Here is a 22427-nt window from a genome sequence, read left to right on the forward strand (position 1 = left end):
TTTTGGGTGGGAAAAGCAGGAATTTTGGCAGGAAAAGCGGGGATTTGGGGCGGGAAAAGTGGGAATTTTGGGTAGAAAATTAAGAATTTTTTTGCGGGAAAAGCGGGGATTTTTTGGCAGGAAAAACGGGGATTTTGGGTGGGAAAAACGGGAATTTTGAGTGAGAAAAGTGGGAATTTTGGGCGGGAAATGTGGGGAATTTTTGGGGGAAAAGCGGGGATTTTGGGTGGGAAAAGTGGGAATTTCAGGTAGGAAATTGGGAATTTTTTGGCGGGAAGAGTGGGGATTTTGGCTGGAAAAGCTGGAATTTTTTTGCGGGAAAAGCGGGAATTTTGGGTGGAAAAGCGGGGATTTTTGGGCGGGAAAAGCGGGGATTTTGAGTGAGAAAAGTGGGAATTTTGGGCGGGAAAAGCGGGGAATTTTGGCGGGAAAGTGGGAATTTTGGGTAGAAAATGGGGAATTTTGGCGGGAAAAACGGGAATTTTTTGGCGGGAAAAGCGGGAAATTTTTGGCGGGAAAAGCGGGGATGGGGGCGGGGCTTTGTGGGCGGGGCCGATTTGGGTGGAAACCCCGGGAATTTGGGGCCCGGCAGCCGCTGATGGACAACCTGGAGTCGCAGACGTACGAGGTGTTCGAGAAGGACCCCATCAAGTACTGCCAGTACCAGCAGGTGCCCTCATTTGCATCTCATTTCCATCTCATTTCCGTCTCATTCCCGTCCCCTCCGCGCCTCCCGCGGGCCCGTTTGCATCTCGTTTGCATCTCATTTGCATGCCGCCTTCCTCGTTCCAGTAGCGCCGGTCGCTTTTCTCGCTAACCCCGGCGTGCAGCTAATTTGCATATCGCCTGCATCTAATTTGCATCTGATTTGCATCTCATTTCCACCCCCTTCGCATCTCCCACGGCATCCGCGCCTCCCGCTGGTCCATTTGCATCTCGTTTGCATCTCATTTGCATGCCGCCTCGCTCGTTCCGGTAGCGCCAGTCATTTCTTTCGCTGACTAACCCCGGCGTGCAGCTAATTTGCATATTGCCAGCATCTTATTTGCATCTCATTTCCGCCCCCTTCGCATCTCCCACGGCATCCGCGCCTCCCGCTGGTCCATTTGCATCTCGTTTGCATCTCATTTGCATGCCGCCTTCCTCGTTCCTGTAGCGCCGGTCGCTTTTCTCGCTGACTAACCCCGGCGTGCAGCTAATTTGCATATTGCCTGCATCTAATTTGCATCCTATTTGCATCTCATTTCCGCCCCCTTCGCATCTCCCACGGCATCCACGTCTCCTGCAGGCTCATTTGCATCTCATTTGCATGCCGCCTCGTTTTGGTAGCGCCGGTCGCTTTTCTCGCTGATTGACCCCGGCGTGGAGCTGATTTGCATCTCATTTGCATGTCACGGAAGACATTCAGATTGGCCGCTGGGTTTAACGCCCCCCCCCCCCCGGCTGATTTGCATCTCATTTGCGTATCGCCGTGGTCATTTGCATATCAGCCTCATTCGCATAGTCTTCCTCGAATTGGAGCCGGGTGTAAGCCCTTTTGAAGGAGATTTGCATCTCATTTGCATATCCCAGCTCATTTGCATAGCCCAGTCCTGCTTTCCCGCTGGTTTCAACGCCTCTTGGCGGTGATTTGCATCTCATTTGCATATCACACGCCCATTTGCTTAGCCGTGTCGAATGGCCGTCGTTCAACCAGCTGATCTGCATATTCAGGGCGATGATTTGCATGGCCACGCCCTCCGTGCGTTAATATCTGCCACTCCTCCTCTCATTTGCATAATCCGGGCAGTGATTTGCATAGCAGTTGCACTCATTTACATATAAGCAATCCTAACGGCGATCCCATCACCCCGATTTGCATCACAATGCCCTCATTTGCATGCAGCAGCCTCATTTACATGGGCGTGGCCTTAATTTGCATAGGGATTAGCGCAATTTGCATATTCTCGCCACTCGTTTGTGGCCAATTAAGCAGCTTGTGGCTTCATTTGCATGTACACGCTTCTCATTTGCATGAAGCAGCCCTAATTTGCATAAAGAAGGGCATCATTTGCATAGGCGCGCTCGTCATTTGTTGGCGGGCGTTTCTAATTTGCATAACCACGCCCCTAATTAGCATAACCAGACACATCGGTGCCTGCTGGCGCCTCATTTGCATATGCAATTGAGGCCACGCCCCTCATTTACATTGCTGGCGTGGATGGGGGGGCGGGACAGCGGCACAATCAGCGTGGCCACGCCCCTCATTTGCATACATTTGCATATCCCCCCCCCCCCAGGCCATCTTCCGGTGCCTCCAGGATCGGGTCCCCGAGGGGCAGCGCGAGACCAACGTCCAGTGAGTGCCCAAAATCGCCCGAATTCGCCCCAAAATCGGCCCCAGATCCCCTCCGAACCCCCAAAATTCCCAAAATTCCCCGAATTCCCCAAATTCCGCCCCAAAATCCCCCCAAAACTGCCCCGAAATCCGCCCCAAAATGGCCCAAAAAGCCACAAATTCCCCCCAAAATCGGCCACAAAATCCTCAAATCTGCACCAAAATCGCCCAAATTCGCCCCAAAATCGGCCCCAGATCGGCTCAGAATTCCTCAAATTCCCAAAATTCCCCAAATTCCCAAAATTCCACCCCAAATTCCCCAAAATCTGCCCCAAAATGGCCCAAAAAGCCCCAAATTCCCCCCAAAATCGGCCACGAAATCCTCGAATCTGCCCCAAAATCGCCCAAATTCGCCCCAAAATCGGCCCCAGATCGGCTCAGAATTCCTCAAATTCCCAAAATTCCCCAAATTCCCAAAATTCCACCCCAAATTCCCCAAAATCTGCCCCAAAATGGCCCAAAAAGCCCCAAATTCCCCCCAAAATCGGCCACGAAATCCTCGAATCTGCCCCAAAATCTCCCAGATTTGCCCCAAAATTGGCCCCAGATCGGCTCAGAATTCCTCAAATTCTCCAAATTCCCCAAATTCCCAAAATTCCACCCCAAATTCCCCAAAATCCGCCCCAAAATGCCCAAAAAGCCCCAAATTCCCCCCAAAATCGGCCACAAAATCCTCAAATCTGCCCCAAAATCGCCCAAATTCGCCCCAAAATCGGCCCCAGATCGGCTCAGAATTCCCAAAATTCCCGAATTCCCAGAATTCTACCCCAAATTCCCCAAAATCTGCCCCAAAATGGCCCAAAAAGCCCCAAATTCCCCCCAAAATTCGCCCCGAAATCCTCAAATCTGCCCCAAAATCGCCCAAATTTGCCCCAAAATTGGCCCCAGATCAGCTCGGAATCCCCAAAATTCCCCAAAATCCCAAAATCCCCAAAATTCTGCCCCAAAAATCCCAAAAACCGCCCCAAAATCCACCCCGAAATGGCCCAAACTCCTCAAATTCCCAAATTTTGGGCTCCTGACCCTTTTTTGGGGCTGATTTTGGGGTTTTTGGGGTGATTTTGGGCGTTTTGGGGTTCCTGACCCCATTTTTGGGGCTGATTTTGGGTGATTTTGAGTGATTTTGGGTGATTTTGGGCTGATTTTGGGGTTTCTGGGGTGGTTTTGGGGTGATTTTGGGGTGATTTTGGGGTGATTTTGGGGTGATTTTGGGGGTTTTTGGGGTTCCTGCCCCCATTTTTGGGCTGATTTGGGGTTTTTGGGTGCCCCCAGGGTGGTGATGGTGCTGGGCGCCGGCCGGGGCTGATTTTGGGCTGATTTTGGGGTTTCTGGGGTGGTTTTGGGGTGATTTTGGGTGATTTTGGGGTGATTTTGGGCTGATTTTGGGGTTTCTGGGGTGGTTTTGGGGTGATTTTGGGGGTTTTTGGGGTGATTTTGGGGTGATTTTGGGGGTTTTTGGGGTTCCTGCCCCCATTTTTGGGGCTGATTTTGGGGTTTCTGGGGTGATTTTGGGGGTTTTTGGGGTGATTTTGGGGGTTTTTGGGGTTCCTGCCCCCATTTTTGGGCTGATTTTGGATAATTTTGGTGCCCCCAGGGTGGTGATGGTGCTGGGCGCCGGCTGGGGCTGATTTTGGGCTGATTTTGGGTTTATTTTGGGTGATTTTGGGGTTTCTGGGGTGGTTTTGGGGTGATTTTGGGGGTTTTTGGGGTTCCTGCCCCCATTTTTGGGGCTGATTTTGGATAATTTTGGTGCCCCCAGGGTGGTGATGGTGCTGGGCGCCGGCTGGGGCTGATTTTGGGCTGATTTTGGGCTGATTTTGGGTTTATTTTGGGTGATTTTGGGGTTTCTGGGGTGATTTTGGGGTGATTTTGGGGTGATTTGGGGTGATTTTGGGGGTTTTTGGGGTTCCTGCCCCCATTTTTGGGCTGATTTGGGGTTTTTTGGGTGCCCCCAGGGTGGTGATGGTGCTGGGCGCCGGCCGGGGCTGATTTTGGGCTGATTTTGGGGTTTCTGGGGTGGTTTTGGGGTGATTTTGGGGGTTTTTGGGGTGATTTTGGGGTGATTTTGGGGGTTTTTGGGGTTCCTGCCCCCATTTTTGGGGCTGATTTTGGGGTTTCTGGGGTGATTTTGGGGGTTTTTGGGGTGATTTTGGGGTGATTTTGGGGGTTTTTGGGGTTCCTGCCCCCATTTTTGGGCTGATTTTGGATAATTTTGGTGCCCCCAGGGTGGTGATGGTGCTGGGCGCCGGCTGGGGCTGATTTTGGGCTGATTTTGGGCTGATTTTGGGTTTATTTTGGGTGATTTTGGGGTTTTTGGGGTGGTTTTGGGGTGATTTTGGGGGTTTTTGGGGTTCCTGCCCCCATTTTTGGGCTGATTTTGGATAATTTTGGTGCCCCCAGGGTGGTGATGGTGCTGGGCGCCGGCCGGGGCTGATTTTGGGCTGATTTTGGGCTGATTTTGGGTTTATTTTGGGTGATTTTGGGGTTTCTGGGGTGGTTTTGGGGTGATTTTGGGGGTTTTTGGGGTTCCTGCCCCCATTTTTGGGGCTGATTCGGGGTTTTTTGGGTGCCCCCAGGGTGGTGATGGTGCTGGGCGCCGGCCGGGGCTGATTTTGGGCTGATTTTGGGCTGATTTTGGGTTTATTTTGGGTGATTTTGGGGTTTCTGGGGTGGTTTTGGGGTGATTTTGGGGGTTTTTGGGGTTCCTGCCCCCATTTTTGGGCTGATTTGGGGTTTTTTGGGTGCCCCCAGGGTGGTGATGGTGCTGGGCGCCGGCCGGGGGCCGCTGGTGGCCGCGGTGCTCAGGGCCGCTCGCCAGGCCGGGGCCCGGGTCCGGCTCTACGCCGTCGAGAAGAACCCCAACGCCGTGGTCACGTGAGCGGGGGCGGGGCCGGGCCCCTCGGGATCGATACGGATCGATAGGGGCCGATAGGGGCCGATAGGGATCGATAGGGGCCGATAGGGGCCGATAGGGATCGATAGAGATTGATAGGGATCAATAGAGATCAATAGGGATGGATAGAGATTGATAGGGATCGATAGGGGCCGATAGGGGGCGATAGGGATCGATAGGGGCCGATAGGGATCGATAGGGATCAATAGGGACGGATAGGAATTGATAGGGATCAGTAGGGATTAATAGGGATTGATAGGGGTCAATAGGGATCAATAGGGATGGATAGGAATTGATCGGGATCAATAGGGATTGATAGGGATCAATAGGGATCGATAGAGATTGATAATGATCAATAGAGATCAATAGGGATCGATAGAGATTGATAGGGATCGATAGGGAGCGATAGGGATCGATAGGGAGCGATAGGGATTGATAGGGATCAATAGGGATTGATAGGGATCGATAGACATTGATAGGGATCAACAGAGATCGATAGGGAGCGATAGCACCAATAGGGATCAATAGGGATCGATGGAGATTGATCGGGATCGATCGGGATCGATAGACATCAATAGGGATCAATAGGGGTCAATAGGGATCGATAGGGATGGATACAGATCAATAGAGATCGATAGGAATCGATAGCGATCAATAGGGATCAGTAGGGGTCCATAGGGATCGATAGGGGTCAATAGGGATCGATAGAGATTGATAATGATCAATAGAGATCAATAGGGATCGATAGAGATCAATAGGGATCGATAGAGATCAATAGGGATTGATAGGGATTGATAGGGATCAATAAGGATCGATAGGGATCGATCAGGGCGGGAATTAAAGACCGTTAGCGAACCGATTAATGCTAATTAATGCTAATTAAGGCTAATTAATGTTAATTAAGGCTGGAAAGCCACCAGGGGGAGGTCCCGGGAGGGTTATTGATCACCGGGGTTTTATTGATCCCTTATCGGAATCGATCAGGGTGGGAATTAAAAGCTATTAATGAACCAATTAACGCTAATTAAGGCTAACTAAGGCTAATTAGGGCTAATTAAGGCTGGAAAACCACCATGGGGAGGTCCCGGGAGGGTTATTGATCCCGGGTGTTTTATTCATCCCTTATCGGAATCGATCAGGGTGGGAATTAAAAGCTATTAATGAACTAATCAATGCTAATTAAGGCTAGTAAAGGCTAATTAAGGCTAATTAGGGCTAATTAAGGAGGGAAAGCCACCAGGGGGAGGTCCCGGGAGGGTTATTGATCAGTGGGGTTTTATCGATCCCTTATCGGAATCGATCAGGGCGGGAATTAAAGACCATTAACGAGCCGATTAAGGCTAATTTAAGCTAATTAAGGCTAATTAACGCTAATGAAGGCTGGAGAACTGCCAGTGGGAGGAGTGGGGCTCGCAGGTGTCGGTGGTGTCGCGGGACATGCGGGGCTGGGCGGCGCCGGAGCCGGCGGACCTGGTGGTGTCGGAGCTGCTGGGCTCCTTCGGGGACAACGAGCTGTCCCCAGAGTGCCTGGACGGGGCCAGGGGCTGCCTCAAGGGTGAGAGCGAGGGCAGAAACGGGGAGAAAACGGGCGAAAACGGGCAAAAACGGGGCAAAAATGAGCGAAAACGGGGAAAAAAACGGGGGGAAAATGGGGGGAAGGGCGGGGAAAATCGGCACAAAAGCGGGGGGGAAATGGGGAAATTGAAGGGGAAATGGGGGGAAAGGGTGGGGGAAGGGAGAAGGAAAAGGGGGGAGTGGGGAAAAAAATCGGGGAAAAAAGAGGGAAAAAATTGGGTGGAAAATGGGGAAAAAATGGGGAAAATGGGGAAAAATGGGGGGAAAAGGGAAATTTGGCACAAAAGTGGGGGAAAAATGGGAAAATTTAAGGGGAAATGGGGGGAAAGGGTGGGGGAAGGGAGAAGGAAAAGTGGGGAGTGGGGAAAAAAATCTGGGAAAAAAGCGGGAAAAAATTGGGGAGAAAAATTGGGAAAAATGGGGAAAAAATGGGGGAAGGAATGGGGGAATGAATTTGGGGGAAAAAAAGGGAAATTTGGCACAAAAGTGGGGGAAAAATGGAAAATTTTTTGGGAAATGGGGGGAAAGGGTGGGGGAAGGGAGAAGGAAAAGGGGGGAGTGGGGAAAAGAATTTGGGAAAAAAGAGGGAAAAAATTGGGGAGAAAAATTGGGAAAAATGGGGAAAAAATGGGGGAAGGAATGGGGGAATGAATTTGGGGGAAAAAAAGGGAAATTTGGCACAAAAGTGGGGGGAAAATTGGAAAATTTTTTGGGAAATGGGGGGAAAGGGTGGGGGAAGGGAGAAGGAAAAGGGGGGAGTGGGGAAAAGAATTTGGGAAAAAAGCGGGAAAAAATTGGGGAGAAAAATTGGGAAAAATGGGGAAAAAATGGGGGAAGGAATGGGGGGATGAATTTGGGGGGAAAAAAGGGAAATTTGGCACAAAAGTGGGGGAAAAATGGGAAAATTTTAGGGGAAAAGGGGGGAAAGGGTGGGGGAAGGGAGAAGGAAAAGTGGGGAGTGGGGAAAAAAATCTGGGAAAAAAGCGGGAAAAAATTGGGGAGAAAAATTGGGAAAAATGGGGAAAAAATGGGGGAAGGAATGGGGGAATGAATTTGGGGGAAAAAAAGGGAAATTTGGCACAAAAGTGGGGGAAAAATGGAAAATTTTTTGGGAAATGGGGGGAAAGGGTGGGGGAAGGGAGAAGGAAAAGGGGGGAGTGGGGAAAAGAATTTGGGAAAAAAGAGGGAAAAAATTGGGGAGAAAAATTGGGAAAAATGGGGAAAAAATGGGGGAAGGAATGGGGGGATGAATTTGGGGGAAAAAAAGGGAAATTTGGCACAAAAGTGGGGGGAAAATTGGAAAATTTTTTGGGAAATGGGGGGAAAGGGTGGGGGAAGGGAGAAGGAAAAGGGGGGAGTGGGGAAAAGAATTTGGGAAAAAAGAGGGAAAAAATTGGGGAGAAAAATTGGGAAAAAATGGGGAAAAAAGGGGAAATGGGGATTTTGGGTGGAAAAATGGGAATTTTGGGTATAAAAAAGGGAAATTTGGGGGTAAAAAGGGGATTTTGGGTGGAAAAAAGGGGATTTTGGGGGTAAAAAAAGGGGGTTTTGGGGTGAAAAACTGCAGTTTTGGGTGGAAAAAAGGGGATTTTGGGTGGAAAAAGGGGATTTTTGGTCAAAAAAAAGGGATTTTGGGTTGAAAAAGGGGCATTTTGGGTGAAAAAAAGGGGATTTGGGGACAGAAAAAGGGAAATTTGGGTGAAAAAAGGGATTTTGGGTGGAAAAAAGAAGATTTTGGGTAGAAAAAGGGGATTTAGGGTGGAAAAAAGGGGATTTTGGGTGGAAAAAAGGGGATTTTGGGTGGGAAAAAGGGAATTTTGGGTAGAAAAAGGGGATTTTGGGTCAAAAAAAAGGGATTTGGGTGGAAAAAAGGGATTTTGGGTCAGAAAAGGAGGATTTTGGGCGAAAAAAGGGGATTTTAGGTGGAAAAAAGGGGATTTTGGGTGGAATAAAAGGAATTTTGGGTGGAAAAAAGGGAATTTTAGGTGGAAAAAAGGGGATTTTGGGTTGAAAAAGGAAATTTTGGGTGGAAAAAAGGGCATTTTGGGTCAGGAAAAGAGGATTTTGGGTGGAAAAAAGGGAATTTTAGGTGGAAAAAAGGGGATTTTGGGTTGAAAAAGGGAATTTTGGGTGGAAAAAGGGGATTTTGGGTCAGGAAAAGAGGATTTTGGGCGAAAAAAGGGGGTTTTAGGTGGAAAAAAGGGAATTTTGGGTAGAAAAAGGGGATTTTGGGTTGAAAAAGGGGATTTTGGGTTGAAAAAGGGAATTTTGGGTGGAAAAAAGGGGATTTTGGGGCCAGGAAAAGAGGATTTTGGGTGGAAAAAAGGGCATTTTGGGTTGAAAAAGGGAATTTTGGGTGGAAAAAAGGGAATTTTGGGTGGAAAAAAGGGGCTTTTGGGGCCAGGAAGGGCCGCGGGGATCTCGGGGGGGTCTCCCTGGTCGCCTTCCCGGCCCCGATTTTGGGGTTTTTGGCCCCAAACGCAGCGGACGGGGTGTCCATCCCCCAATCCTACACCTCCTTCCTGGCGCCCGTGTCCTCCTCGAAGCTCTACAACGAGGTCCGGGGCTGCCGCGAGCACGACCGGCACCCCGAGGTTTGGGGCGAAAAAGGGCGATTTTGGGCAAAACGGGCAGGGGAGGGGGGAAAAAGGGGGGGGAAATGGGGGGGAATGGGGGGGAAATGGGGGGAAATGTGGGGGAAAATGGGGGAATTGGGGGGGATGGGGAATTTGGGGGGGAAAGGGGGAAAAGGGGCAATTTGGGGGGAAAATTTGGGGGGAAATTTGGGGGGAAATGGGGAAAATTGGGGGGAAATTTGGGGGAAAGTGGGGGAAAAAGGGGGAAATTTGGGGGGAAAATTGGGAAAATTTGGGGGGAAATGGGGGAAAATTTGGGGGGAAATGGGGGAAAATTGGGGAGGAAATGGGAAAATTGGGGGGAAATTTGGGGGAGAATTGGGGGGAAATTTGGGGGGAAAAGGGGGAAAAAGGGGGAATTTGGGGGGGAAATTTGGGGGGAATTGGGGAAAATTGGGGGGAAAAAGGGGGAAAAGGGAAATTGAGGGGAAATTTGGGGGGAAAATTGGGAAAATTTGGGGGGAAATGGGGGGAAATGGGGGAAAATTGGGGAGGAAATGGGAAAATTGGGGGGGAAATTGGGGGGAAGTGGGGGAAAAAGGGGGAAATTTGGGGAGAAAATTGGGGAAAAATTGGGAAAATTTGGGGGGAAATTGGGGGGAAATTTGGGGGAATTTGGGGGAAAATGGGAAAATAGGGGGGAATTCAGGGAAAATTTGGGGAGAAATGGGGGAAAAGGGAAAAAGGGGAAATTCTGGGGGAAAATGGGAGAAAAGGGGGGAAATTTGGGGGAAAAAAGAGGGAAATCTGGGGGGAAAGGGGGAAATTTGGGGAGAAATGGGGGGAAAAAAGGGGAAAATGGGGGAAAAGGGGAAATTTGGGGGGAAAAAGAGGGAAATTTGGGGCGAAAGGGGGAAAAAAGGGGGATGTTTGGGGGGAAGGGGGGAAAAAAGGGGAAAATTGGGGGGAAAGGGAAATTTGGGGTTAAAATTAGGAAAAAACAGAAGAATTGAGGGAAATTTGGGCCTAAAATGGGGAAATTTGGGGCTAAAATGGGGAAATTTCGGGCTGAAATGGGGAAATTTGGGGTTAAAATGGGGAAATTTGGGGTTAAAATGGGGAAATTTGGGGCTGAAATGGGGAAAATTGGGGTTAAAATGGGGAAATTTGGGGTTAAAATGGGGAAAATTGGGGCAGAAATGGGCAAATTTGGGGCTAAAATGAGGAAATTTGGGGGGAAATGGGGAAATTTGGGGTTAAAATGGGGAAATTTGGGGGGAAATGGGGAAATTTGGGGCTGAAATGGGGAAATTTGGGGTTAAAATGGGGAAATTTGGGGCTAAAATGGGGAAATTTGGGGCTGAAATGTGGAAATTTGGGGCTGAAATGGGGAAAATTTGGGTTAAAATGGGGAAATTTGGGGCTGAAATGGGGAAATTTGGGGTTAAAATGGGGAAATTTGGGGGGAAATGGGGAAATTTGGGGCTGAAATGGGGAAATTTGGGGCTAAAATGGGGAAATTTGGGGTTAAAATGGGGAAATTTGGGGGGAAATGGGGAAATTTGGGGCTGAAATGGGGAAATTTGGGGCTAAAATGGGGAAATTTGGGGCTAAAATGGGGAAATTTGGGGCTAAAATGGGGAAATTTGGGGCTGAAATGGGGAAATTTGGGGCTAAAATGGGGAAATTTGGGGTTAAAATGGGGAAATTTGGGGGGAAATGGGGAAATTTGGGGCTGAAATGGGGAAATTTGGGGCTAAAATGGGGAAATTTGGGGCTAAAATGGGGAAATTTGGGGCTGAAATGGGGAAATTTGGGGCTAAAATGGGGAAATTTGGGGCTAAAATGGGGAAATTTCGGGCTGAAATGGGGAAATTTGGGGTTAAAATGGGGAAATTTGGGGTTAAAATGGGGAAATTTGGGGCTGAAATGGGGAAAATTGGGGTTAAAATGGGGAAATTTGGGGTTAAAATGGGGAAAATTGGGGCAGAAATGGGCAAATTTGGGGCTAAAATGAGGAAATTTGGGGGGAAATGGGGAAATTTGGGGTTAAAATGGGGAAATTTGGGGGGAAATGGGGAAATTTGGGGCTGAAATGGGGAAATTTGGGGCTAAAATGGGGAAATTTGGGGTTAAAATGGGGAAATTTGGGGCTAAAATGGGGAAATTTGGGGCTGAAATGGGGAAATTTGGGGCTAAAATGGGGAAATTTGGGGCTAAAATGGGGAAATTTGGGGCTGAAATGGGGAAATTTTTGGGGAAAATGGAAGAATGGGGGGAAATGGGGGTTTGAAGGAGGAAAATGGGGGGAAATTTGGGGGAAATTTGGGGGAATTTTGCAGGCCCAGTTCGAGACCCCGTACGTGGTGCGGCTGCACAACTTCCACCAGGTGGCGCCACCCCAGCCCTGCTTCACCTTCGAGCACCCAAATCCAGGTGCGGAAAGTTCCGGAAAAACCCCCCCAAAAGCTGGGAAAAACCCTGGGAAAAATCCGGGGAAATGCACCCCAAATCGCGGGGAAAAAAACGCAAAAAATTCGGCCGAAAATCGGCCAAAAATTCGGGGGGAAAAAGCCCAAAATCCCAGGAAAAAAAAACCCAAAAATTCTGCTAAAAATTCGGGGGGAAAAACCCAAAATCCCAGGGAAAAAGCCCCAAAAATTCTGCTAAAAATTTGGGGGGAAAAAGCCCAAAATGCCAGGAAAAAACCCTAAAAATTCTGTAAAAAATCCACCCAAAATCCCAGGGAAAAAACCGCCAAAAATCCGCCAAAAATTTGGGGGGAAAAACCCCAAAATCCCAGGAAAAAAACCCCAAAAATTTGGGGGGAAAAAGCCCAAAATGCCAGGAAAAAGACACAAAAATTTGGCGGAAAATCCGCCAAAAATCTGGGGGGAAAACACCAAAATCCCGGGAAAGAATTGCAAAAATTCTGTAAAAAATCCACCCAAAATCGCAGGGAAAAAACCGCAAAAAATCGGCCGAAAATTGGCCAAAAATTCGGGGGGAAAAAGCCCAAAATGCCAGGAAAAAGGCACAAAAATTTGGCGAAAATCTGCCAGAAATTTGGGGGGAAAAAGCCCAAAATCCCAGGAACAAGAAAACCAAGAATTCTGCCAAAAATTCGGGGGGAAAAAGCCCAAAATCCCAGGAAAAAAAAACCCCAAAAATTCTGCTAAAAATTTGAGGGGAAAAACCCAAAATCCCAGGGGAAAAGCCCCAAAAATTCTGCTAAAAATTTGGGGGGAAAAAGCCCAAAATGCCAGGAAAAAGGCACAAAAATTTGGGGGGAAAAAGCCCAAAATGCCAGGAAAAAAACCCCAAAAATTCGGGGGGAAAAAGCCCAAAATGCCAGGAAAAAAAACCCAAAAATTCGGGGGGAAAAAGCCCAAAATCCCAGGGAAAAAACCGCCAAAAATTCCGCCACAAATTTGCCAAAAATTTGGGGGAAAAAGCCCAAAATCCCAGGAAAAAAATGCAAAAAATTCCGCTAAAAATTCGGGGGGAAAAAGCCCAAAATGCCAGGAAAAAAACCCCAAAAATTCGGGGGGAAAAAGCCCAAAATGCCAGGAAAAAAAACCCAAAAATTCTGCTAAAAATTCGAGGGGAAAAACCCAAAATCCCAGGGAAAAAGCCCCAAAAATTCTGCTAAAAATTTGGGGGGAAAAAGCCCAAAATGCCAGGAAAAAGGCACAAAAATTTGGGGGGAAAAAGCCCAAAATGCCAGGAAAAAAACCCCAAAAATTCGGGGGGAAAAAGCCCAAAATGCCAGGAAAAAAAACCCAAAAATTCGGGGGGAAAAAGCCCAAAATCCCAGGGAAAAAACCGCCAAAAATTCCGCCACAAATTTGCCAAAAATTTGGGGGAAAAAGCCCAAAATCCCAGGAAAAAAATGCAAAAAATTCCGCTAAAAATTCGGGGGGAAAAAGCCCAAAATGCCAGGAAAAAAACCCCAAAAATTCGGGGGGAAAAAGCCCAAAATGCCAGGAAAAAAAACCCAAAAATTCTGCTAAAAATTCGAGGGGAAAAACCCAAAATCCCAGGGAAAAAGCCCCAAAAATTCTGCTAAAAATTTGGGGGGAAAAAGCCCAAAATGCCAGGAAAAAGGCACAAAAATTTGGGGGGAAAAAGCCCAAAATGCCAGGAAAAAAACCCCAAAAATTCGGGGGGAAAACACCAAAATGCCAGGGAAAAAACCGCCAAAAATTCCGCCACAAATTTGCCAAAAATTTGGGGGAAAAAGCCCAAAATCCCAGGAAAAAAAACCCCAAAAATTCCGCCAAAAATTCGGGGGGAAAAAACCCCAAAATCCCGGGAAAGAATTGCAAAAATTCTGTAAAAAATCCACCCAAAATCGCAGGGAAAAAAACGCAAAAAATCCGACGAAAATTGGCCAAAAATTCGGGGGGAAAAAGCCCAAAATGCCAGGAAAAAGGCACAAAAATTTGGCGAAAATCTGCCAGAAATTTGGGGGAAAAAGCCCAAAATCCCAGGAAAAAAAGGCAAAAATTCTGCCAAAAATCCGCCAAAAATTTGGGGGAAAAAGCCCAAAATCCCAGGAAAAAAACCCCAAAAATTCCGCTAAAAATTTGGGGAAAAAAGCCCAAAATCCCGGGAAAAAGGCACAAAAATTTGGCAAAAAATCGGCCAAAAATTCGGGGGGAAAAAGCCCAAAATCCCAGGAAAAAAAACCTCAAAAAATCTGGGAAAAATTCAAAAAAAGTTCCGTGAAAAAAAACCAAAATTCTACAAAAAATCGGGAAAAAAAGCCCAAAAATTCCACCAAAAATCTACAAAAAATCGGGGAAAAAACTCCGAAAAATTCCCCAGAAATTCCCAAAAAATTTGGGAAAAACCCCCAAAAATCTGGGAATATTCCTTTTAAAATTCCATGAAAAAAACCCCCAAAAAATCCATTAAAAATCCATAAAAAAATCCAAGAAAATACATAAAAAATCCGAAAAAAATCCATAAAAAATGCAAAAAAAATGCAAAAAAAATGCAAAAAAAAAGGGAAAAAAACGGTAAAAACGGGGCAAAAGGTGGGAATTTTGGGGGGATTTTGGGAATTTGGGAATTCCGGGTTTTTCCAGAGGCGTGCCCGGACAACAGCCGCTCCACGGAGCTCACCTGGCAGGTGCAGGTGGATTGCAGGAAAAATCCCCCAAAATTGCCGGAAAATCCCCCAAAAAATCTGGGAAAAAAAGCCTCAAAAATTCCCCAAAAAATCCCCCAAAAAATCTGGGGAAAAAGCCTCAAAAATTCCCCCAAAATCCCCAAAAAATCTGGGGAAAAGCCTCAGAAATTCAAAAAAAATCCCCAAAAAATCGGGGAAAAAAAATCAGAAAAAATCCCAAAAAATTCCCAAAAAATCTGGGAAAAACCTCAAAAAATCTGGGAAAAATTCCAAAAAAGTTCCGTGAAAAAAACCCCAAAAATCTACAAAAAATTGGGAAAAAACCCCAAAAATTCCATGAAAAAAATCTACAAAAAATCGGGGGAAAAAAATCAGAAAAATTCCACAAAAATTCCTAAAAAATCTGGGAAAAACCCCCAAAAATCTGGGAATACTCCCTTTAAAATTCCATGAAAAAAAACCCCAAAAACCCATGAAAAATCCACAAAAAATCCATAAAAAATCCGAAAAAAATGCAAAAAAAATGCAAAAAAAATGCAAAAAAAATGCAAAAAAATGCAAAAAAAAAGGGAAAAAAAGCGGTAAAAACGGCGGGATTTTGGGGCAAAAGGTGGGAATTTTGGGGGGATTTTGGGAATTTGGGAATTCCGGGTTTTTCCAGAGGCGTGCCCGGACAACAGCCGCTACACGGAGCTCACCTGGCAGGTGCAGGTGGCCACCGTCCTGCACGGCTTCGCCGGCTACTTCGAGACGCGGCTCTACGGTGACGTCACCCTCAGTGAGGGCGGGGCCTGAAGGGGGCGGGGCCTGAAGGGGGCGGGGCTTAAAGGGGCGGGGCCTAAAGGGGGCGGGGCTTAAAGGGGCGGGGCCTAAAGGGGTGGGGCCTAAAGGGGGCGGGGCTTGGAGGGGCGGGGTCGGGAAGGGTGAGAAAAGGGGGAAAAACGGGAATTTGGGGGGGAAATGGGGAAATTTGGGGGGAAATGGGGAAAATTGGGGGGAAATGGGGAAATTTGGGGGGAAAATGGGGATAAAAGGGGGAATTTGGGGGGAAATGGGGGTAAAAGGGGGAATTTGGGGGGAAAATGGGGAAATTTGGGGAAAATGGGGAAATTTGGGGGAAAATGGGGAAATTTGGGGGGGAAAAGGGGGAAATTTGGGGGGAAATGGGGAAAATTTGGGGGAAAATTTGGGGGAAAATGGGGAAATTTGGGGAGAAAATGGGGGATTGGGGGGAAAAAGGGGGAAATGGGGAAATTTGGGGGGAAAATGGGGAATTTGGGGAGAAAATGGGGAAATTTGGGGGAAAATGGGGATAAAAGGGGGAATTTGGGGGGAAATTTGGGGGGAAAATGGGGAAAAAAGGGGGAATTTGGGGGGAAAATGGGGAAATTTGGGGGGAAAATGGGGAAAAAAGGGGGAATTTGGGGGGAAATTTGGGGGGAAAATGGGGATAAAAGGGGGAATTTGGGGGGAAATGGGGAAAATTTGGGGGGAAAATGGGGGATTTTGGGGGGAAAATGGGGGATTTTGGGGGAAAATGGGGAAATTTGGGGAGAAATGGGGAAATTTGGGGGAAAATGGGGGATTTTGGGGGGAAAATGGGGAAATTTGGAGGGAAAATGGGGGGAAATGGGGAAATTTGGGGGGAAATGGGGGATTTTGGGGGGAAAATGGGGGATTTTGGGGGAAAAAGGGGGAATTTGGGGGAAAATGGGGGTAAAAGGGGGAATTTGGGGGGAAAATGGGGAAATTTGGGGGAAAATGGGGAAAAAAGGGGGAATTTGGGGGGAAATTTGGGGGGAAAATGGGGATAAAAGGGGGAATTTGGGGGGAAATGGGGAAAATTTGGGGGGAAAATGGGGAAATTTGGGGGGAAAATGGGGAAATTTTGGGGGGAAAATGAGGGATTTTGGGGGAAAATGGGGGATTTTGGGGGAAAAAGGGGGAATTTGGGGGAAAATGGGGGTAAAAGGGGGAATTTGGGGGGAAAATGGGGAAATTTGGGGGAAAATGGGGAAAAAAGGGGGAATTTGGGAAATTTGGGGGGAAAATGGGGAAAATTTGGGGGGAAATTTGGGGGGAAAATGGGGATAAAAGGGGGAATTTGGGGGGAAATGGGGAAATTTGGGGGGAAAATGGGGAAATTTGGGGGGAAAATGGGGAAATTTTGGGGGGAAAATGAGGGATTTTGGGGGGAAATGGGGGATTTTGGGGGAAAAAGGGGGAATTTGGGGGAAAATGGGGGTAAAAGGGGGAATTTGGGGGGAAAATGGGGAAATTTGGGGAAAATGGGGAAATTTGGGGGAAAATGGGGACATTTGGGGGGGAAAAGGGGGAAATTTGGGGGGAAATTTGGGGGGAAAATGGGGATAAAAGGGGGAATTTGGGGGGAAATGGGGAAATTTGGGGGGAAAATGGGGAAATTTGGGGAAAATGGGGATAAAAGGGGGAATTTGGGGGGAAATTTGGGGGGAAAATGGGGAAAATTTGGGGGGAAAATGGGGGATTTTGGGGGGGAAAGGGAAATTTGGGGGAAAATGGGGGATTTTGGGGGAAAAGGGGGAAATTTGGGGGGAAATGGGGGATTTTGGGGGGAAAATGGGGGATTTTGGGGGAAAATGGGGAAATTTGGGGAGAAATGGGGAAATTTGGGGGAAAATGGGGGATTTTGGGGGGAAAATGGGGAAATTTGGAGGGAAAATGGGGGAAAATGGGGAAATTTGGGGGGAAAATGGGGAAATTTGGGGGGAAAACAGGAGAATTTTGGGATGAAAACGGTGAAATTTGGGTCGAAAACGGCCGAATTTGAGGCCAAAGCGGCCCCGATTGGTCGGGAATGGCGGGGGGGGTGGGGCCGGGCCGGATTTTGGGGTGAAAAAGGGCGGATTTGGGGAAAAAATGGGAAAACTGGGGAGAAAATGGGGAAATTTGGTGAATTTGGGGATTCAAATGGAGAAATTTGGGGAAAAAACGGGGAAATTTAGGGAGGAAAATGGGAGAATTTGGGGAATTTGGGACTAAAATGGGGGAATTTGGGGAGAAAATGGGGAAATTTAGGGAGAAAATGGGAGAATTTGGGGAAAAACGGAATTTTAGGACTAAAATGAGGGAATTTGGGGGAAATTTGGGGAGAAAATGACAGAATTTGAGACTATTAAGGGAGAGTTTTGGGATGAAAATGGGGAATTTTGGGACGAAAACGAGAGATTTTTTGGGATGAAAATGGGGAATTTTGGGTCTAAAAAGGGGAATTTTGGGTCTAAAATGGGAGAATTTTGGGATGAAAATGGGGAATTTTGGGACTAAAATGGGAGATTTTTTGGGATGAAAATGGGGAATTTTGGGATGAAAATGGGGAATTTTGGGATGAAAATGGGGAATTTTGGGTCTAAAAAGGGGAAATTTGGGTCTAAAATGGGAAATTTTGGGGATGTAAATGGGGAATTTTGGGATGAAAACGGGGAAATTTGGGTCGAAAACGGCCGAATTTGAGGCCAAAGCGGCCCCGATTGGTCGGGAATGGCGGCGGGGGTGGGGCCGGGCGGGATTTTGGGGTGAAAAGGGGCGGATTTGGGTCCTTGGCAGGCATCCGGCCCGAGACGCACTCGCCGGGGTTGTTCTCGTGGTTCCCCATCTTCTTCCCCATCAAGGTCAGCGGGGGCGGGGGCGGCGCGGGGGGCGCCATCTTGGGGGAATTTGGGGGAATTTGGGGGAATTTGGGGATAAAGGGGAAATTTTGGGGAAATTTTGGGGGAAAAGGAGAATATTTGGGGGAATTTTGGGGGAATTTAGGGGAAATTTTGGGGGAATTTGGGGGAATTTCGGGATAAAGGGGAAATTTTGGGGAAATTTGGGGGGAATTTGGGGGAAATTTTGGGGGAATTTGGGGGAATTTGGGGATAAAGGGGAAATTTTGGGGAAATTTTGGGGAAATTTTGGGGGAATTTGGGGGAAAAAGGGGGAAAAAGGAGGAAATTTTGGGGAGTTTTAGGGGGGGAAATTTGGGGGAGAACGGGGAAATTTTGGGGGGTTTTGGGGGGAAATGGGGGAATTTTTGGGAAATTTGGGGGAAATTCAGGGGGATTTTGGGGATAAAGGGAAAATTCTGGGGAAATTTTGGGGAAATTTTAGGGAAAAGGAGAATATTTGGGGAAATTTGGGGGAAATTTGGGGGAAAAAGGAGAATATTTGGGGGAATTTGGGGGAAAAAGGGGGAAATTTGGGGGAGTTTTGGGCGCCGCCATCTTGGGGGCGGGGTCAGCGCGGGCACCGCCATCTTGGGGGAATTTGGGGGAATTTGGGGATAAAGGGGAAATTTTGGGGAAATTTTGGGGAAAAAGGAGAATATTTGGGGGAATTTGGGAGAAAAGGGGGAAATTTTGGGGAGTTTTGGGCGCCGCCATCTTGGGGCGGGGTCAGCTTGGGGGCCGCCATCTTGGGGGTGTTTAGTGGCGGCCGCCATGTTGGGGGTGTTTAATGGTGGCGGCCATCTTGGGTGGGTCTAATGGCGGCCGCCATCTTGGGGGCGTGGCCAAGCTTGGCTGTCATCTTGGGGGTGTTTAATGGTGGCCGCCATCTTGGTGGGCGTGGCCACTCTCAGTGCTAATGGCGGCCATCTTGGTGGGCGTGGCCACTCCCTACGGCCCCAGCCGCCATCTTGGTGGGCGTGGCTACTCTCAGTGCTAATGGCGGCCATCTTGGTGGGCGTGGCCACTCCCTATAACCCCAGCCGCCATCTTGGTGGGCGTGGCCACTCCCTATAACCCCAGCCGCCATCTTGGTGGGCGTGGCCACTCCCTACGACCCCGGCCGCCATCTTGGTGGGCGTGGCCACTCTCAGTGCTAATGGCGGCCATCTTGGTGGGCGTGGCCACTCCCTACGACCCTGGCCGCCATCTTGGTGGGCGTGGCCACTCTCAGTGCTAATGGCGGCCATCTTGGTGGGCGTGGCCACTCCCTATAACCCCGGCCGCCATCTTGGTGGGCGTGGCCACTCCCTACAACACTGGCCGCCATCTTGGTGGGCGTGGCCACTGCTTACAACCCTGGCAGCCATCTTGGTGGGTGTGGCCACTCTCCATTACCCCGGCAGCCATCTTGGTGGGCGTGGCCCCTTTCAGTGCTAATGGCGGCCATCTTGGTGGGCGTGGCCACTCCCTACGACCCCTGCCGCCATCTTGGTGGGTGTGGCCACTCCCTACGACCCCTGCCGCCATCTTGGTGGGTGTGGCCACTTCCTATGACCCCGGCCGCCATCTTGGTGGGCGTGGCCACTGCCTATGACCCCGGCAGCCATCTTGGTGGGCGTGGCCGAGCTGACTCCCCTCCCCCCCGTCTCTCCCCTCCCCCCCGCAGCAGCCGGTGCCGGTGCGGGCCGGCCAGGAGGTGTCGGTGGCCTTCTGGCGCGTGGCCACGGCCAGCAAGGTGTGGTACGAGTGGGCGGTGACCGGCCCGGCCTGCTCGGCCCTGCACAACCCCACGGGGCGCTCGTACACCATCGGCCTCTGAGGGGGGGGCCCCGCGCCGGCCGACCGACGGACGGACGGACGGACGGACGGACCGAGCCAATAAAGGAGCGGGGCGGGGCCGCCGCCCCTCCCCCGCACCCCCAGCCCCGCCCCCCGTGTGCTGTTTTGGGGGGGGGGGGTTTGGGGGGGGTTTTGGGGGGGTTTGGGGAGGGGAAGGGGGAGATTTGGGTGGAAGGGGCGGAGATTGGGGGGAGTTTTGGGGTAAAGGCGGGGGGTTTTGGGGAGTTTTGGGGGGAAATGGGGGAGTTTTGGGGGGGATGGGGGAGTTTCGGGGTAAAAACGGGAAATTTTGGGGAGTTTTGGGGTAAAAATGGGGAATTTTGGGGAGTTTTGGGGTAAAAACGGGATTTTGGGGGGGAAATGGGGGAGTTTGGGGGAGTTTTGGGGGGAAAACGGGGAATTTTGGGGAGTTTTGGGGGAAAAATGGGGGAATTTTGGGGAATTTGGGGATAAAAATGGGAAATTTTGGGCAGTTTGGGGGTAAAAATGGCGGAATTTTGCGGAGTTTTGGGGGTAAAAATGGGGAATTTTGGGGAGTTTTGGGGGTAAAAATGGGGAATTTTGGGGAGTTTTGGGGGGAAATGGGGAATTTTGGGGGGAAATGGAGTTTTGGGGGGAAATGGGGAATTTGGGGGAGTTTTGGGGGGAAAATGGGGAATTTTGGGGAGTTTTGGGGTAAAAACAGGGATTTTGGGGGAGTTTTGGGGGGAAATGGGGAATTTTGGGAAGTTTTGGGGGGAAATGGAGGAATTTGGAGAATTTTGGGGTAAAAATGGGGAATTTTGCGGAGTTTTGGGGTAAAGACGGGGGATTTTGGGGGGGAAATGGGGGAGTTTTGGGGGGAAATGGGGAATTTTGGGCAGTTTTGGGGTAAAAAGGGGGAATTTTGCGGAGTTTTGGGGGGAAATGGAGTTTTGGGGTAAAAACGGGAAATTTTGGGGAGTTTTGGGATAAAAATGGGGAATTTTGGGGAGTTTTGGGGTAAAAATGGGGGATTTTGGGGGGGAAATGGGGGAGTTTTGGGGAGCTTTGGGGGGAAATGGGGAATTTTGGGGGGTCAATGGAGAAATTTTGAGTAAAAAGCAGAAATTTTGTGGAGTTTCGGTGGGAAATGAAGAAACTTTGGCGGGAAAGGGGAAATTTTGGGGAGTTTTGGTGGGAAATGGAGAAATTTGGAGTCAAAAGGGAAAATTTGGGGGGGGAAGGAGGAAATTTGGGTGAAAAATGGAAATTTGGGGGAGTTTTGGAGGGAATGGAGAAATTTTTGGGAGTTTTAGGAGGAAATGGAGAAATTCCGGGGAAAATGGAGAAATTTGGGGTAAAAAGGGGAAATTTTGGGGGGAAAATGGGGAGATTTGGCGGATTTTGGGGAAAATTTGGGGAATTATGAGGGAAAATGGGGAAATTTGGGGTAAAAAGGGGAAATTTTGGGGAGTTTTGGGGGAAAATGGAGAAATTTAGGTGGAAATGAGGAAATTTTGGGGAATTCTGGGGGGAAAAGGGAGAAATTTTGGGTAAAGAGGGGAAATTTTGGGGGGAAACGGGGAAATTTGGGGTGGAATGGTGAAAATTTGGGGGGAAAGGGGAAATTTGGGGATGAAAAAGGGAAATTTTGGGGAATCGAGGCAAAATTGGGGGGATTTAGGGGAAAAAGGGAGAAATTTGGGGGGAAATGACGGAGTTTGGGGAAATTCTGGCGGAACGTGGGAGAAATTTGGGGGAAAATGGGGGGAAATTTGGGGAATTATGGGGTGGGATGGAGGACTTTGGGGGAAAATGGGGAAATTTTGGGGGGGAAATGCCGAAATTTGGGGAGAAACCCCGAAATTTTAGGGAAATAGGGGCGGAAATGGAGGCATTTGGGCAGAACGGCTGAAATTTGGAGGGAAAACCGGGGAAAATTTGGGGAATTGTGGCAGAACCGGGAGAAATTTGGGGGGGGAAAGGGGGAAATCGGTGGGAGAATGGAGGAATTTTGGGGAGAAATGAAGGAATTTGGGGCCAAACTTGAAACGGGAGAAATTTGGGGTCAAATCTTTGGAAATGGAGGCGAAACTTGGGGATATTTTTGTCCAAAATGAAGGAATTTGGGCGAACCCTCAGGAATTCGGGTCCGGCTCGGGAAAAGGCCGAGGGGAATCGGTGAAAATGGGGCGGAATTGAGGCGATTTGGGGTTTCACGTGAGCAAAAGGAAGGAATTTGGGTCAAAACCGGGCATTTCTGGCCAAAACCCCTGCGAAATCCCCTCAAGAAGAGGCACGTGTGGATCACAAGCAGAAAGAGCGGCAGAAATCGGGGAAAGCTCCGGAGAACCGGGGGAATTGAGGAAATTGGGGTCAT

The 22427-nt window shown here is 48.9% G+C and overlaps 1 protein-coding gene across 3 annotated transcripts in view; it reads left to right on the plus strand.

Annotated features, from left to right (window-relative positions):
* Window positions 1-20169, plus strand: part of PRMT5 (protein arginine methyltransferase 5) — a 34528-nt gene extending 14359 nt beyond the window's left edge. The window contains exons 9-17 of one of the 3 annotated variants that reach the window (XM_068999351.1): window positions 593-670; window positions 2280-2338; window positions 5129-5251; window positions 6650-6825; window positions 9330-9439; window positions 11764-11857; window positions 15220-15336; window positions 18144-18208; window positions 19914-20169. In XM_068999351.1, coding sequence (XP_068855452.1) covers window positions 593-670; window positions 2280-2338; window positions 5129-5251; window positions 6650-6825; window positions 9330-9439; window positions 11764-11857; window positions 15220-15336; window positions 18144-18208; window positions 19914-20066 — 975 coding nt within the window. In that variant the 3' untranslated portion in view covers window positions 20067-20169. The remainder of the gene's footprint in view (window positions 1-592; window positions 671-2279; window positions 2339-5128; window positions 5252-6649; window positions 6826-9329; window positions 9440-11763; window positions 11858-15219; window positions 15337-18143; window positions 18209-19913) is intronic. The other 2 variants (XM_068999352.1, XM_068999353.1) reach the window with 2 other exon arrangements.
* The last annotated feature ends 2258 nt before the right edge of the window (window positions 20170-22427 follow it).

This window comes from Aphelocoma coerulescens, unplaced genomic scaffold (assembly GCF_041296385.1).
Source record: "Aphelocoma coerulescens isolate FSJ_1873_10779 unplaced genomic scaffold, UR_Acoe_1.0 HiC_scaffold_345, whole genome shotgun sequence".
Lineage (NCBI taxonomy): Eukaryota > Metazoa > Chordata > Aves > Passeriformes > Corvidae > Aphelocoma > Aphelocoma coerulescens.